Consider the following 16,378-nt stretch of genomic DNA (forward strand, 5'->3'; position numbering starts at 1 on the left):
TTTGTTGATAGTGCTATGATGTTGTTGCCTGTAATTAGAAGCATATCACTTAGCGCCTTGATCTAAAAACATTGGAAATAACTACCAGCACCACCACCACCACTACCACCCACACCTGAAAAAGAGGCCAAACAGATCTTTATCTTCAGTTCTCCTTAATGCAGTCTGTTGGCCGACGACGTTGACCAATGTGTTTGAGAAGGGGTTAGGTACCTTTCTAGGTGTTTTTCAAAACACGGGGAACACACCAAGGGGACTGGTCTTCAGGAGTCAGTCAGCGGTCCGTTAGTCATTGTGGGTCCATTCAATGGATGCATTTTTTGAGGTAATTTTCAACCCCCCCCCCCCCCCATCCCTCCAACAAATGTATATTTCAGAAAAAGCAATGTGATTAAATCAGAAAACACTGGTATCCATACTGATAAGGTATAGTAAGAGATGTACCTCCAAGTGGATCCCCACCCCCCTTCTTCTCAAGATGCCTAAAGCACCAATACATGTCACTTCACATTGTATAGCAGTTGATCCGAAGAAGCAGTGAAGAGGGACACTACCTTCCTTTGTGGTCAAGGAAGCATCCAATCCAGATTTTGGCCACCGGTCTTCAACAACGAAATTTGAGCAGAAGAGGAGGAGGATATATATAATAATATAATATAAAAGAAATATATATGTATATATATAGAAAGACTTTCTGGAGAGCCTATGGGCCTTGAGTGGTGATCTGAAGAGCCCCAGTGCTGTGGCTAAAAAGTTTTTGAGCAGATGTGAGGCCTGACCCTGTTTGTTTTGTTTTTACTTTACAAGTCGTAGAGAAAGCAGTGCTGGAGAACACGTGCTCCTACTCCAGCTCCTCCACCGCTGGCAGCTCCTCCTCCATATCTCGCTCATCGCCAGGCAACGGCAGGTTCTGGTTCATTGTTGCCATGAGCGACACAGGCCTGTTGACTTCCTCTAGCAACTCGGCGGGCTCTTCCTTGACGTGAATTTGATGCCTGAGGACAAAAGTATTATTATTAACAACAACAATAACAACAACCCCCCAGCCAGTTTAAGTTGGCATGTTTATATCGTTCACCATTTTGCAGTGGCATAAGTCACAGTTGTGCTTGTATGACTGGCTCCGTAGACCTTAAATAATACTAAATCTTGGACTAATGTTTAACAAGGTAACCCAAGAACAGTGCTAAATCAGGGTCTGTGAAACCAGCCAATGTTAAACCAGTTTGTCTAACAGGACAGGAGTGCCCAGGGCTGCACAGTAGTTCCATACCCATTCTTGTAGCGCATCACAAAAGGATCTGATCCCAGTTCGCGAAGCACGTCACAAAAGGGTCCTTACCCGTACTGCCTGGGGGAAAGCCCCGGGCTGCTGCTGCCGTTGCTGTGGATCTGCTCCACGGTGCTGCTGACGTCATCGTGGCCCACGTGGAGCATGTTCATGCTGCTGCCAGTCGATGTGTTCAACAGGGTGGGGCTGTTGAGCAGAGGCAGGCTGCTCTCTGCCAGGGCCGCCTGGAACACACACACAGCAATGCATTATAAAAAGGGGCACTGCACCCAGAAAGAGCTTCAAGCTCAGTGGAACGAGGATATGCTAGCCCTTTTATCTAGCATTCTCCTCCATTGCTTTTCTTCTGTATCTATATATATAAAATTGATTATTATTAGTAGTAGTATTATGTAATTATTACTTATTCTTGATACTGGTGCTATATAAATAAAATACATTGAAAATGAAACTGAAAATTTTACCAGATCAATGGCTGGAGTACAGCGGTAAAGTAACATGGGATACAGAATAGTCAGTACAAGGAAATAAAGGTTGATTGAATACTAAACAAAGATGCTGCAACTGGCAGCTCTAGGTTTTCTACTAAATAATGACCATAGCGAACATAACTTTTCAAATACATAATACAGTGTGCAGCATCTATCAGGCTGTCCCATTAGTATTTGTGTGTGCCTACACCAGCATTTCAGTTTGGCCACTAGGGGTCTCCTGTTCACAACAATCTGAACTGCCTGCCTCTGTTGCTGTAGAGTAGTGGCATTTACTTAAAAAGGTGGGTCAGAACCAATGTACTTGTCCCCTCAAAGTATGCATGATCTCATTTCCGATGCTCCAAATTCCCTGGGTTTAACTTATCTATTAAGAGATGTGTGCAATTTCATGAGGCTGCTTACCTTACACACTGAAATGCATGAAACAGCTATGCACAGCACAGGGCAATTTGGAGTCGACATTCCACTTTTGAATACTAACAGCATTAGCTCAGTAATGAGTCAATGATGAAATTCTGCAGGGAGGTAGCACAGCCTTGGAAAGGTTAACACATGTTTAAATGGGTAATATTTTTAGAAGGTTTTTCCTCTATAAGCCCGTTTTGAATAAACAGGCTCTGACAAATGTAATAAAGACTGACCCAACATGGATATTGGATTGGGAGATTTAACACAACCATACTATTTCTGGCTCACTTCACGCACAGCGTAAGAGTTTGTGATGCTTTTCAATAACAGGGCAGAGGTTACAGTCTCCCAAATAACTACCTCTCCCCAAAGTTTTATCATTAAATCCTAACTGAAAACCGAGAGCCATTTCAAAACAAATGATCCTTTCTGAAGCTGTGTAAACACCACTAGTGCCAAGATAAACTCTGCGCTGAAATAAATAAAAAACAAGAAAACTATAAAACAACCAGAAACACTTGCATTAATTGCCAAACCTTCCACCCTAACTGAAAATCGACAACCATTTCAAAACAAATTATTGTTTCTGAAGCTGTGTAAACACCACTAGTGCCAAGACAAACTCCCAGCTGAAATAAATAACATTTAAAAAAACAACACAAAAAACAAAAAAAACAGAAACACTGGCATCAATCGCCAAACCTTCCATTTCTTCAGCCCGTGCTTTGAAACTCATATTAGCCTGCCAGTTCCATTAGCCGCATTATTATTATTATTATTATTATTATTATTATTATTATTATTATTTATTATTATTATTGTTGTTGTTGTTCCCTTTTATTTTTAATTAGCTGTGGCAGCCATGTTATGACCTGGAGGACACAAGCTTCACACATTAAGTGCCTCAGATAGGCCAAGCCTGAGCTCGAATGATGCCTTATTAATAGGTTGCTTAAGGCCTGCATTTTTTATTCATGACGGCATTTTACAGAGGTTAGAGAAAAATAAAGGGCAAGGCATCTTTCGACAGAAACAGTTCTTGTAGCGGTCATGCTCAATATTTATACTGTATACATATGTAGCCTCTGTAGATAGACCGATATTGAGACCCTGATACTGATGTGATGCAGCTATCTGAAATGTCTGTGTCAGATGGAAATGATGTCACATTATATATGCTGTTAAGGATACACACAGAGTTTCACCCCACTGTCTTTCAGGGCACCCTCACGTTTGTGGAGTGGATATCAGCTTGTATCACACAGCCCTCCTATATGCTGTTCTCTCTCGTATCTATCACAATACACAATGAAGGATTGTGAATCATTGTTACAGATCTCAGCTCAGTGTTTTGCTGCCGCTCTGGTCCTTGACTGTTTGGTTCAAGAACAAACAAACACACAGGTGTTTTATTTTACAACCAGGGACGCATTTCTCTGCCAGGCTTGTCAGAGGAAACAAACTCTCTTATATATGCTGATGTGTAGACTGTAGCAGTCAAAGCACTGGAGCAAGCTGTGTTACTATTGTTTACATAAGCTTGAAATGCATGTTCCCGTCTGAAGTGAACCCAAATGCCTCGCTCCCTTATTGATATTCCTTTCATTTCTGAGGACAGCCCAAGACTGATATCATGCCATGACCCTAATTGGCAAACAGTTGATGCAATAAATCATCCTGGATTGCTTTGCTATCGGGGCGGCAATGGTCTGAAAGTTGCTAATTCAAATCAGGATGCATGTACAGGATGAAGGTCGGTCAGCTGGACTTGCATTTGAAGTACCATTGGACTTCTACATTAATACAATACAGTAGGCCGACTCACCTGATAGCTTGCGTTAAGAGATCCATAGCCAAGTCCTGAAATCATATTCTTTACTAAAGTTGGGCTTCTGGAAAAAAAAAAATAAATATATATATATATATATATATGAATGTCTATGAATGTTATAGATTATATAGTTCAGAAAGTCTGGTCCTCACCTAGAACGGATTAATATAATTTGTTTTAATCGTGTTCTCAGTTTTCTTTTTTGTGCTTGAAGAATTTTTTAATTTTTACTAGACACTTAATGCTTGAAGAACCAGGCTATTTTTGCCTGTCATTGGAGACGCAGCCAATCCCTATATATGTCCAGCTGGGTACTGGTACCTACCCAGTCATCTTTGGTGGTCTCCTCTTTTGGTATTCAACTTCATCCACTGTCCACACAGCCCCCTTCACATTCTCCACTCGGACGAAGCACTTGTGCAGGCTCAGGTTATGGCGTACTGCATTCTGTAGAATGACGAAAGGACTGTTTGTAAGCAGGGGGTATGGTTTTACAAAGCTAGAAGATGCAGTAATAGAAGGTACGGTATGTTGAGACATGGGTTGAGTCGTGAGACACAGAGACATTGAGAGTGTGACAGAGAGGACTGTCCCTAATTAAAAAGGATATGCTTGAAGAGAAGGCAAGGATGTGAACTATGCCATTTCTTTTACCCTATATATGCCACTTCTTTCAACGGTCCAGATTTAATTTTAAAACCAGTTAAATAATTAACTCAGGTTTTCAGAGTCTGAATTTCATTCTTCACCGTGACATATCTCCCCTTTCAGAGTGTTATATAAAACAATAGATATATTCTACACATACTGGACTAATGCATACAGTTCTGTGCCAAAGGGCCATTGGACTAACTAACTCGGTAAGACATCACAATATTAACATCTGCATTTCTGATGATAAAATAAAAAGATGGTCCCCCTTTAAATTTCACTAATCAGCCACTATCTAGAAAGACACCCCAGGGGAGTCGAATTCCTTTTCATCTGCTATTTGTAGTATGTTCATGCCCAATTTCATTACCAATTTTAATTCGTGTATAATTAAATCCTGTGTATTTTTTCTGACACGCTTTTTTAATCCATAAGGGAAGGATGCTGAGGGTGGAATCACTCCTAACCATAATTACAAGTGCCATAATCACGCTAGCCCTCCCGTCTTTGAATAAATTTCCTCACGCTGGAGCGGCGATGCTTAGTTTTGCAAATTAGTATGACCCCAATTTCAGACGGCCACCTCGCGAATTTTATTTGCATTCCCATTCGTGATGAAAGACTAATTCTCCCAGTTAAAACATTAGCAGCAATTGAAAGGGGTCAGCCACTGCAGACACAAACAAAAACGCCTCAGCTGTCAAAAGAAGAGAAGAGGGTGGAAAAAATAGCTTTCAAGAGTTATTAAAAATGTGCAGCTAGCAACAAAAACAGCATCTAAAAGTGCCTGAGAATCCTGTAACGTACTGTACAAGGTACCTGCGTATTAAAGACTCTGTTGTCAGCTATTCCTGTAAAGTAACCCCTACTGCGATGCCAGTAACCCTGTATTGATATTGCGCCTCTGTGTGTAAACCCAGGTGTTATTCAGTGGGCACAGACGAGGCTTGGCATGTTATAACACACACAAAGGATACCGAGAGATGGTGTTACTTGTGATTCAAACCTAAGCACTTGTATTAAAAAGCTTTTTTGTTTTAGTCGCCTTTCCAAATCGAAATTACAACTCCAGCAGCAAGCTCATTTGCACTGAGGATGTGCAAATTAATTAGTAAATAAATACATAATTAAAAAATAAATGAAGTGGGGCCATCTAAATACAGATGGAGGGATGAACAGACAGACAGACGCCTTCTTACATCCCCAGAACCTGACACTCTATAACTAAATAACGTTAACACCAAATTTCATGACAGTTGGAAAAGCGGCTATCCAGATATATGAAAAAGTAACTGAGACATACAGATGGATGGGGGATAATATGGGTCTCTGTCAAACTTCTTTTTTTTTTGTGATTCACACTATTAAAAACCCTGTCTTATGACCCATCGATTATCTACAGTATGTACATGAAAAGCACCAGAAGTCATAAAAGACTGTTAGGCCTTTTAAATAATTCACAAGGTCTGAACACTGAAAAGCTCTCTCGAGAAAGGTTTCATCCTCCTCGTATCAAGCTAAAGCCATTAATTGTTATCTTTCATAAAACGTGAAATGAGTGGTAAAAGATATTCCACACGGCCCCGATCAGCAGCCCAGCAGCACGACTACCGGCAACAATCTAACCGGAGCCTTCCACGCAACCTCTGGTGTTGAAGGTGTCGCCGGCAGGCGTGTTCAAGTCAAACGAGGGGACTGTGCAGAAATGACATTTCAGAAGAAAGTAACCCGCTTTCTCTTCGGCTTCGCAGCAAAGACATTAGGAGATGGGTTGAAATGTGGCGGTGGATGTTGCTGCTGCAAAGAGTGTCCTGCAGGCTGGTGTATGGGGGGGGGGGTATGAACTGCTGAAATGAGATGTAACACTACTGTAGAGAAGCATTTATAATGTGTCTGCACCATGTCTGATGAGATTACTAAGACATGTTAATGGATTCGGGTTTTGGTATTATTCCACTTGCAAGAGAAGTTAAGAATGCGTTAATTTACCAGCATCACTGCCAAGCTGCTTTATTAGCGCGGTTGGTTTAGCTGGCAGAGGAGGCGGGTTTGATGCCTGCAAGTGGAATTATTTGATTAAGATTTCCCTGATGAGTTGGACAGGTTCAGTACAAAGCCCAGGTTGTGTAGGATAACCACATTGCAATGGAGTGAAGGATAAGGAACGACACACCCTTTAAGAGACAGGGTAGGGTGTGTGTAATTGGGGCAGTTTACGTTGCTAAGTCCCATGCTGGATAAATAGGACGGCTTTACATACCAGTGCCAGTATGCCAGCACCTCTCAATAGCACTGCAATACAGTACAGATTCCTACGTGGTTACAGCAAGTGAAGCATGTACAATACACTGCTGAGCGAAAGCCAGCATGCTTGATATGTTCTAAAACTACGCTCTGGCAAAGTAAACTATTACAACAATCCAGTAGGTTAAATGCAGTAGGCTGTGGCTGCCCACTGGTGCGGTCCTGCAGTGCAATTCACTCAGTGCGTGCACAGCCACAGGTCTAAGGATGGAACAATCCTCTCTGCTCACAGCAGATCTCGCGCACAGATAGAGCGATCTCCAGAGCCGAGAGCCCCACATTAATCATCCACCGCAAATTAAATAGGGAGATAAGGAAGAGCTTTATTGCGGTGAACTTTATGTAATGTGCCTGCAGTCAGATAAAGAGGAAAACTGAACAAACAGGCATCGCCGCCGTCTGTCTACAATTGCTGTTACCCCAAGACAATGAATTCTCCTGAGTGAGGCAGCTCTTTACATCAAAACAAATAAATAGCAGAGTCCTTTGTTGTAATCGGATTTGAATACAGTGCTCATAAAACTAAGGGAAAGGCTACAGCTAGGTATACTATGGCTGTGGCTCTTACACTAACTTGAAGGACCCCCCCTGTAAATCCCCACCTCTGCACAGACTGCCACTGGACAGAGCAGAGACTGGATAGTTATAAAAAGGATTGGTTCCACTTATTTATGGGTCCTTCTCTGATTCAAACAGATTAAACATGTATCTAATGTAACACGGAGACAGCTGATTATTATATTGAAATCAGTAAGCGCATTTTGCATTGTCGTGCTCCTCGTTTGTGGAACTCTACTCTGGTTGATCAGGCAGGTTGAAACATTGGATTCTTTAAAGTCTAAATTGAAAACATTTATTTATTGATGTGCTTTTATAGAACTGGTTGTAGCTGGAGTGTACAGTGCTCTGGGATGCCATGGTGTGAAAGGCGCTATATACATTTGTGTTACATTGCATTAAAATATAGGTAATATAGGTTTGTATGTCATCAGACAGACTTATTTTAGACCCCTATAGCAGGGAATGATCCTCACCACGTCTATCGTTCGGCAATAGTTAAAGATTCATTAATTTTTCAGCTAAACCGGTCTAGCAGAATTAAAAATCTTCCACGCCCCAGCAGGCTCAGCTATGCACACCTCCAAAGCAAACTTCACACACTTGACTCTAAACTAGTTTTTTCCCCACACAACAAACACAAGCCTGTGTGACAAAAGGACTCCTGGCAGGGGATGACACGATGATCTGCTTTTTATCACCAAACAACAACAAAAAAAACAAATAAAAAAGGGCGAGGGAGCTGCAAGTCTGTCTCAACACGTCGCTATTTCTCATTTCTGTGAACTAGGAGGGCCTGAAACGAACCAGCTGAAACAAGCCGTGCATTTATTCATCTATTCTTTTCCTGACTCGTTATTTGTACGTTCCATTCTATACTTTTTTTTATTTTCTGTCGCCGACTTACAGCTGGAGAGCAGGGTTTTATAAGAAAAATAAAAAGGACCGCAACTCTAATGACTGGTGAATCACAACTACTCACACAGCTGAATCTTCTGCAGATGTCTAGTGAAACACACACACACATATATATATATATATATATATATATATATATATATATATATATATATATATATATATATATATATATATATATATATATATAGCGCTCTGGAAAATTAAGAGACCACTGCAAAATCAAGCCAAGTACGAGGTTGTCCTGGAAGAACACTTGCTTCCTTCTGCTCTGACAATGTTCCCTCACTCTGAGGATTGGTTTTTCAAGCAGGACAATGCTCCATGCCACACAGCCAGGTCAATCAAGGTGTGGATGGAGGACCACCAGATCAAGACCCTGTCATGGCCAGCCCAATCTCCAGACCTGAACCCCATTGAAAACCTCTGGAATGTGATCAAGAGGAAGATGGATGGTCACAAGCCATCAAACAAAGCAAAGCTGCTTGAATTTTTGCGCCAGGAGTGGCATAAAGTCACCCAACATCAATGTGAAAGACTGGTGGAGAGCATGCCAAGACACATGAAAGCTGTGCTTGAAAATCAGGGTTATTCCACCAAATATTGATTTCTGAACTCTTCCTAAGTTAAAACATTAGTATTGTGTTGTTTACAAATGAATATGAACTTATTTTCTTTGCATTATTCGAGGTCTGACAACACTGCATCTTTTTTGTTATTTTGACCAGTTGCCATTTTCTGCAAATAAATGCTCTAAATGACAATATTTTTACTTGGAATTTGGGAGAAATGTTGTCAGTAGTGTATAGAATAAAACAAAAATGTTCATTTTACCCAAACACATACCTATAAATAGTAAAACCAGAGAAACTGATAATTTTGCAGTGGTCTCAATTTTTTCCAGAGCTATATATATATATATATATATGTGTGTGTGTGTGTGTGTGTGTGTGTCCTGCAACAGAACTATGATTGTTTTTACTTCTCTCAGCAGTTGTGATTACATTGAAGAGGATATTTCAATGAGGAGCACAGAAAAGAAAACAAAACCAAAAACTCTTACCTTCCATGTTGCTGTGTTTCTCCTGAAATAGGCGAACATTCGTGTAAACCAGTTGTAAATTTCATTCAGGGTTAACTGCCTATCGGGGGCTTCCAATATAGCCTGCAAGAAAGAAACACTCCCAGCATTAAAACATGCTGTTTGATTTTCTGACAACATCAACAACATATAGAAGCAAGACCCTTTACACCCTTTCATAGCTCAGTTACGATTGATTGCCTAACTAGGTTTACATCATTGGTCCAAACTCTCCATCATCCTTCCTGCTCTGCTAAAGAGCGTCATTTGAATCAACAAGTCTCCTTACATGTCGTATGAGCGAGGCGTAGGTAAAGGGAGGTCTGACATCAGCATTTTTGTAGAATTCCTGATTCTGTGCAAGCTCTGTATACATACAAAAAAAAACATTTAAAAAGCACAGAAGAGTTAGAATCTTTGCTTGTGAGCAGATTGTAAAAAAACACAACAGCTACTATGGTACAAATCACAGATTAAAAAATACAAAATCTCTTAGTTATTACTGACCCATTGCTAACTGGAGCTGTAAACTGCAGTAGCCTCCATGGCCCTTACCCGAGGCGATGGGGGTGCAGAACTTATCAGAGTTCCTCCGGCGGATGGCCCCCCCCACACTGTGCAGGCTGGAGGAGCTGATGACAGAGGGCCCCTGGCGCAGGGGGGTGATGGGGGCCGTGGCTGAGGTGGGGGGGTGAGGTAAACCTTCCGGGAAAGTGTCCCCCTCTCTCTTCAAAAGAGAGGCACTGGCTGCCAGATTGAGCTGCAACGAGAATTCAAAACACATGCAAACCATGATCCGAGAAAAGACACTTAAAAGACTCTTAATGGTAGCATTACAGTATGAGCCGCATTTCTGTACTAGGGCCAGAAACACTGGGTGTGATCCGTTTACATCTTTAAGTGTTTCCATTGTTTAGAAGGCAGGTATGGAAGCTATGGAACTACATGTCTCACCCCCTGGCCCTCACTGTTGCCATGCCCAGTCTTGTTCTTTTCTAATCCTGCATCACTTATCCAGATGGAGATGCTCGTATACACAATGTTACTATTTACAATGAACAGGTCGCTAGAAAAGCCGTGTGCAAAAGGAAGAATAAAAAAGCAGCCTGGTTAAGAAGAAAGCTTATTACTGGACTTTTTTTTTTCCCCTCTTTCGTTCTGCAGATGCCCAATTAAGTGGAGCTGAAACCCCTGGATCCCAGTTCATAGTGGCGCGTCTCGATGGAAGCTTCTTGTTTGTTCTAATTAAGCCTCACGTGCCTATGTTGAGCGAGGAGAGCACACCGGGGGTGCGCTGAACTAATACTATAAATTAACTTGACTGCCACCATCTGTATTGTAATTCACTGTAATAAATAAATAAATAAATAAATAAATAAATGAAATGTTCCATCTTGAGTAATTAGGGGGTGAAATTGTTTAACAGGTTCTTAATTAATGCTGGAACAGAGCCAGCAACAGTGAGACTCAGGCGATCTTAATTGAGGGCAGTCTTTGTTTTGCTGGTGCCTCCTGAGGCTGCAGCGCTGCTCTGAACCTTTTTGCAGACGCCATGTGCACGATCTCCATTTCCCATCAGGTGCTAACGGCTGCTAGAAACAGCCAAAACAGGGACGCCAGCCCCCTATTTTAACAATTGTTATCCCCCCCCCCCCAAAATTAAGATGCTCCAGATGTAATTGACAATTCATTTTCAATGTCTTCCTACTTTAATACAAGATTACTCATCAATCTCGTGATGAAATATTCATTGGTTCCATTTCTTCTTGGGATTGGTAATTATAACGCACTAGATGTATATGCGGATAGGAATATGACAGCTGATTAAAATGTGCTGTATGAAGTGTTTCTGAACTTCACCCCTTGGTCTCGCCATCAAATGGATCTATGGAGCAATGTTCTGTAGATGTCTTCCAAGCAGTCAACAGAAGCTTGCAGCTATTGGAGCTCTCTGTGAAAGCCCGTTGGCCACCCCTGTCATGAAGCTCCCCTATCTAGATCTCTGCTTTACTTACGGGCTGGTTGAAAGGCTTTGGCTCCGATGGCCTCATATGCAGATGTGTCATCATCGCTTGCAGACGCTCGCTCTCCTTGGATAACTGCAGATAGAGAAAGACAACAGTAATGTACAGGTTCATATTCATGACTATAAAATCAATGGAATACCATCGCTGGCATCATTTAAAAACCTACAAGATCTGCTTACCAAAACACAAATATATAAATATACGTACGCATACAAGCTATGATTTCTTGCACACATGTACACATTTCAAGTAGTCTATACAGAGCATACTTTCGCTGCTAAGAATTATTACTGTCCACATTTTCAGTGTGATAGCCTTATTTACAAGTTTCTTTATTCAGATTCTGTATAAAATAAATAAATAAATAAATAAATAAATAAATAAAAAATCACCCCCAAAAAAGTTTACACTGGTCTTGTTGCTCCACCCTGAAGTAGCACTCTTCCCTAGACATTACTGCCACCTAGAGGGCAAGACCAAACATTACAATACTTGCTGAACCTCAGAATTTTAGACAGGGGTCAAAATGGGCTGAAAACAGTGTGTGTGTGTGTGTGTGTGTGTGTATCTATCATAGGCTTCATTTTGAAATTAAGTACAAAAATAAACAGAGAGACCAAGATATGTGAATGTAAACAAGTGTTTAGATACATTGTAACATTGTACTAATGGCTGGTATTGCACTGGTATGACAGGCAGACTATGCAGCGTAAAGGAATATCCTCTGGAAAGTGTCCTGAGGGCATCAGATTATTCGAGGGCATTTGCCATTTACTCCCACCTTTCACTACCAGAGCTCAGCAACTCTACGAAATCAAGCCACCCTGTCCCTGACCTAACCCCAACGCTAACCTTAAGCAACCCCTGCCCTAAAACCTAACCATTAAGAATCACCTGATGCCCTCCTGACAATTTCTAGGGGATATTCCTGTGTGCTGCGGCAGACTATCGAGATGTTTAGCACTATGATGCTTTTTGAGCGGTCACTCGCATTTCTGTTGTTGGTTTAAACAGTTTATTACACACTGTTAACTAAACACTGTCGGGGTTCTGTTGCAGCCAATGTTTTTTAACCCCCTTTTCTACGAGAATCAAATCTGAAATTCTTAAGATTTCAATTAAATGTTAAGAATCTGATTCCTGTGTCTGCGTAATGGTATAATACCTAGGAACTGGGTTCAACAACAACCTGTGGCGACACTCACCTTTAATCAAACTCATTTTAATATGCTAGAATGGTCCTGCATTGACGTTGGTAACAGGCTTTGATAATGATGCTTGCCACCAATTTAAAATAGTACACCTTGAAGATAAATCCGCTGAATCGAGTCACATTTGTGGGCTGTTCGTAGCCATTGCTTCATATTGAAAACCTTATACTGTAGCGGGCAAACTCTCAAAGTCCTGGACTGTGTTGCATTGAGGTTAACCAGGCGTTGGCACAACCCATGCAACTTTGCACAGGTCAATGATAATAAGCACTGGTTTGCTGCAGGGATCAGACCCAGCCTATCCCAGGTGCTCTGTGGGACACAGAGGAGATTCCGGAGCGAAGGGGGTTACTGTAAATATCCCTGGCTCTGGTGTAGAATTTGGGAAGGCACCGCGCTCTACCTTCCATGAGTCTCATTAATGCCGACAGGGTTTGCGCTGTGATGCAGGCTTTCCATGCCTAAAGAGCGGGTTTTCGGCCCTAAAAACATTACAACTGATGGCAGCGATGGCACCTTTTTTTAATTTTTAAATTTGTATTACAAGCTTCAGTAATTTCTATAGAACATCCAACTTCGCGGTAACAAATTGTTCAAGCACAATCGCGAAGAAGCTTTGTCAGATATGTACATTGGTGACATAATGCTTTCTCAAACAGCTTTCTCTGCTGCAAAAACACACACACAAAAAAAAAAGAGCTACCCCATGAACTACAACTCTAAAACAAACGGTTTGCCAGGGGAAACTGTTAGTTTTGGCTTATGAACATTTATTAAAAAAAAAAAAAAAAAAAAAAAAAAAAAAGTGAGGCCGACTACATCGGATGGTTTCACACCGTGGACATTATGTACATTAGTCCAGAATTTGTCTGTCAAACCAGCTGAAAGACTAGTGCCATTATACACAGGGATGGAACTAAGACTCCCACTGCATAGCAGTTTGATCCACTCGTTTTTACTGTGAGTTTAACACTAGAAGGACCGAAAATATACTCATACCTAGAAGCCCTACAACAGTCCGGCGGCTGTATTCAAAACACTGTAAATAGTATAACGAAAGGAGAAACAGTCGGATGTAATTCGTTTTTTTTTATTTTACTGAGTACGCCACAAACATCTGAACAACCTAAGCATGCATATATATATATATATATATATATATATATATATATATATATATATATATATATATATATATATATTTTTTTTTTTAACTTTTTAACAGCAATCGGTTTATTATCAGATGAGCAAAAGCAACTGAGCAACGCAGATAAAAAAAACATTTTACAGAGGCGCACAGCACAAGTAGTTATACAAAAAGTCTAATGTATTTCTTTTTTTCGACAAATGGGTATTCCTTTACCTTGAGTCTAAGGCTGTTCACAATCAACACGGATAACACGCTTCTCCACGGCGCCTTTCTGCACAGGGCACAGATGTCCGAAGTTTTATTTTTATTGCACTTGCGAACTTGGCATTGGCGTCTCCTGCGGCTCTCAGCGGGGTTGCCAGCTTCAGCTGTGGCTACACGCCTGGCAGTCTCCCTCTCCAAATGCTTCTTGCGAAGTTCCTGTGCTAACTGTCAAATATATTCTCTCCTTGGTAAATTCTTCTCCGTGCATTCTTTCTAAAGTACCCAGGAGTTGATGGCTGCTAGGTCCAATACATTGTAAAACACCTGAACAGACCACTGTCGGGAGCCAGCTTTCACAGAATACTTCCGTGCCATCTGATCCAAAACATCAACTCCATATTTTGTTGCGTAGTAAAACTCCACGGTCTCTGGTATTTATTTTCACTAGTCCCGATGCTAATCGAAGCGTAGCTGGCAAGCAGGCGCCAGCTTTCAAAAGGTTGATTGAAAACAATAGACTGTCAGTCATGCACTCAGGCAGAGAGCAGAGACTAATCAGATTATAGCTAAACACATTGCGGACTGGTAAATACAAATAATAAAGTAGAATACCGTTCTGTATAATCAAAATACAACTGTTTTCTGCGTGACCGTCAATGTGACTGCTCCTGGGGCTTTTAGGTATAATGTAGTCTCCTTTATTTCTGCACTCCCACGTTTCATGCTTTGTGAGAATATTTAATACATACGGACAGAAAGGTACATGAACGTACAGTCCCATATGTGTTACACGTCTGAAGAAAATGACATTTTAAAACCAAAAACCGCCAAAATGACAGCCGCGGGGCTTCTAGTGTTAATAAGACACACCTGAGCCTATTGCCTATACACTGTGGCAAATCAAGCATGTATTAAAACCTGGACTGGGTGAAACTGCTGTGCAATAGGAGTCTCATTTCCATCCCTGATACAGTAGCTTTAGGTCGTGTGTGCACGTGCGCGTGCTTAATTGGTGCAGAATATTATTTATTTAAAAAATTAAAGCTTTTAAAGCTTAATCCGACTATAGAAAGCTAATCAATGACATTGATAAAAACAACAATATGAACACAGCCCCCAAATTTAAAGTAGACACTTTTGTTTTCCAATCATCTTACGAGCTTTGTATTACAGTCATATCCGGGGACAGCAGAGTCTAGCATGCCAGTATTCACTCAGTCTCCCTCTTTGCCACACAGAGTGATTTCCGATGCCAGTACACACCTGTATCTCTAGCTGTTGAACCACTTGCATTTGAACCCGGCACTGTGCAGTACTCCGGTCATCTAGTGCATGTTCACTGTTGAGGTGCCTGGAGGAAGAAAGAGCATGACATTTAAAAACAGAAAGACAGTGAAAGCCAGCAATGAGTTTTGAAGGCTTGCGTTCGCTTCTACAATTCATTCCACCACCTTTACTGACCTAAACAGCTGTTAGACACAATAGCAAAAAAAACAAACAAAAAAAAAAAAACCCTTAGTTTCATGCTATTGGTCATTTACAATTCCAAATATTTACAGCCTTGCATGCCAGCCAACCACAGCTGTTGCCCGGGGTCTCTTTCGTCATTATCTGAATGTCTAACAAGCCAATATGAAGCTGAATAATTAGAATACCCGCATTTCAACAGGACAACACAGACAAGGCGACTGAAGAGATCCTGTCTCAGCAAACTTCCGTTCCTTGAGTTCCGTTCTTGAGTAAAAAAAAAAGTTATTTACTGGACAACCCGACACAATACTTTTTTTTTTGTTATTATTTCTTTATTTTGGCCCCAGAAAGAGTCGAGTTGAGCTTTTTCATGCCAGTCTTTTGTTTCGTTGGTTTGTTTTTTCCAAGAAAAAAAACTATGAAATCATGCAATTCCAAATGCAGAGATTATTAAAATTCATGATGTGTTGCATAAAACATCGACAGGAAAGTTCTACTTTTCCCCCTCTGAGGAAAGAGTTTTTTAACAAGGCTTATAAAGTTTATTTTCTCCCCAAACAACACTTGGACATGAAATAAATGGCTGAAACCGGTATATAAGCTGCCTTGTAAAACAGCAAATAAACCAGTGTCACCATGTAATTATGTCAACTTGTGCCATGTGAAAACACTGGCAAAACACAGGACTTTTAGGAATGATTCAAATTAACACAATGCTGGAAAACAAAACCTTTCATATTACTTTAAAAATACATTAGACTGGCCTACATTGGACTTTCA

The 16,378-nt window shown here is 40.9% G+C and overlaps 1 protein-coding gene across 8 annotated transcripts in view; it reads right to left on the reverse strand.

The window, feature by feature from the left end:
- Positions 1-671: 671 nt before the first annotated feature.
- The window catches only part of LOC121299586 (forkhead box protein P4-like), a 96,610-nt gene continuing 80,903 nt past the window's right edge, over positions 672-16,378 (reverse strand). For 5 of the 8 annotated variants that reach the window (XM_041227393.1, XM_041227392.1, XM_041227390.1 and 2 more), the window contains 9 exons: positions 15,392-15,479; positions 11,552-11,635; positions 10,044-10,296; positions 9,826-9,902; positions 9,519-9,620; positions 4,350-4,471; positions 4,019-4,085; positions 1,343-1,515; positions 672-995 (listed from right to left, as the gene is read on the reverse strand). In XM_041227393.1, coding sequence (XP_041083327.1) covers positions 842-995; positions 1,343-1,515; positions 4,019-4,085; positions 4,350-4,471; positions 9,519-9,620; positions 9,826-9,902; positions 10,044-10,296; positions 11,552-11,635; positions 15,392-15,479 — 1,120 coding nt within the window. In that variant the 3' untranslated portion in view covers positions 672-841. The remainder of the gene's footprint in view (positions 996-1,342; positions 1,516-4,018; positions 4,086-4,349; positions 4,472-9,518; positions 9,621-9,825; positions 9,903-10,043; positions 10,297-11,551; positions 11,636-15,391; positions 15,480-16,378) is intronic. The other 3 variants (XM_041227395.1, XM_041227394.1, XM_041227391.1) reach the window with 1 other exon arrangement.

This window comes from Polyodon spathula, chromosome 25, assembly GCF_017654505.1.
Source record: "Polyodon spathula isolate WHYD16114869_AA chromosome 25, ASM1765450v1, whole genome shotgun sequence".
Taxonomy (NCBI): Eukaryota; Metazoa; Chordata; class Actinopteri; order Acipenseriformes; family Polyodontidae; genus Polyodon; species Polyodon spathula.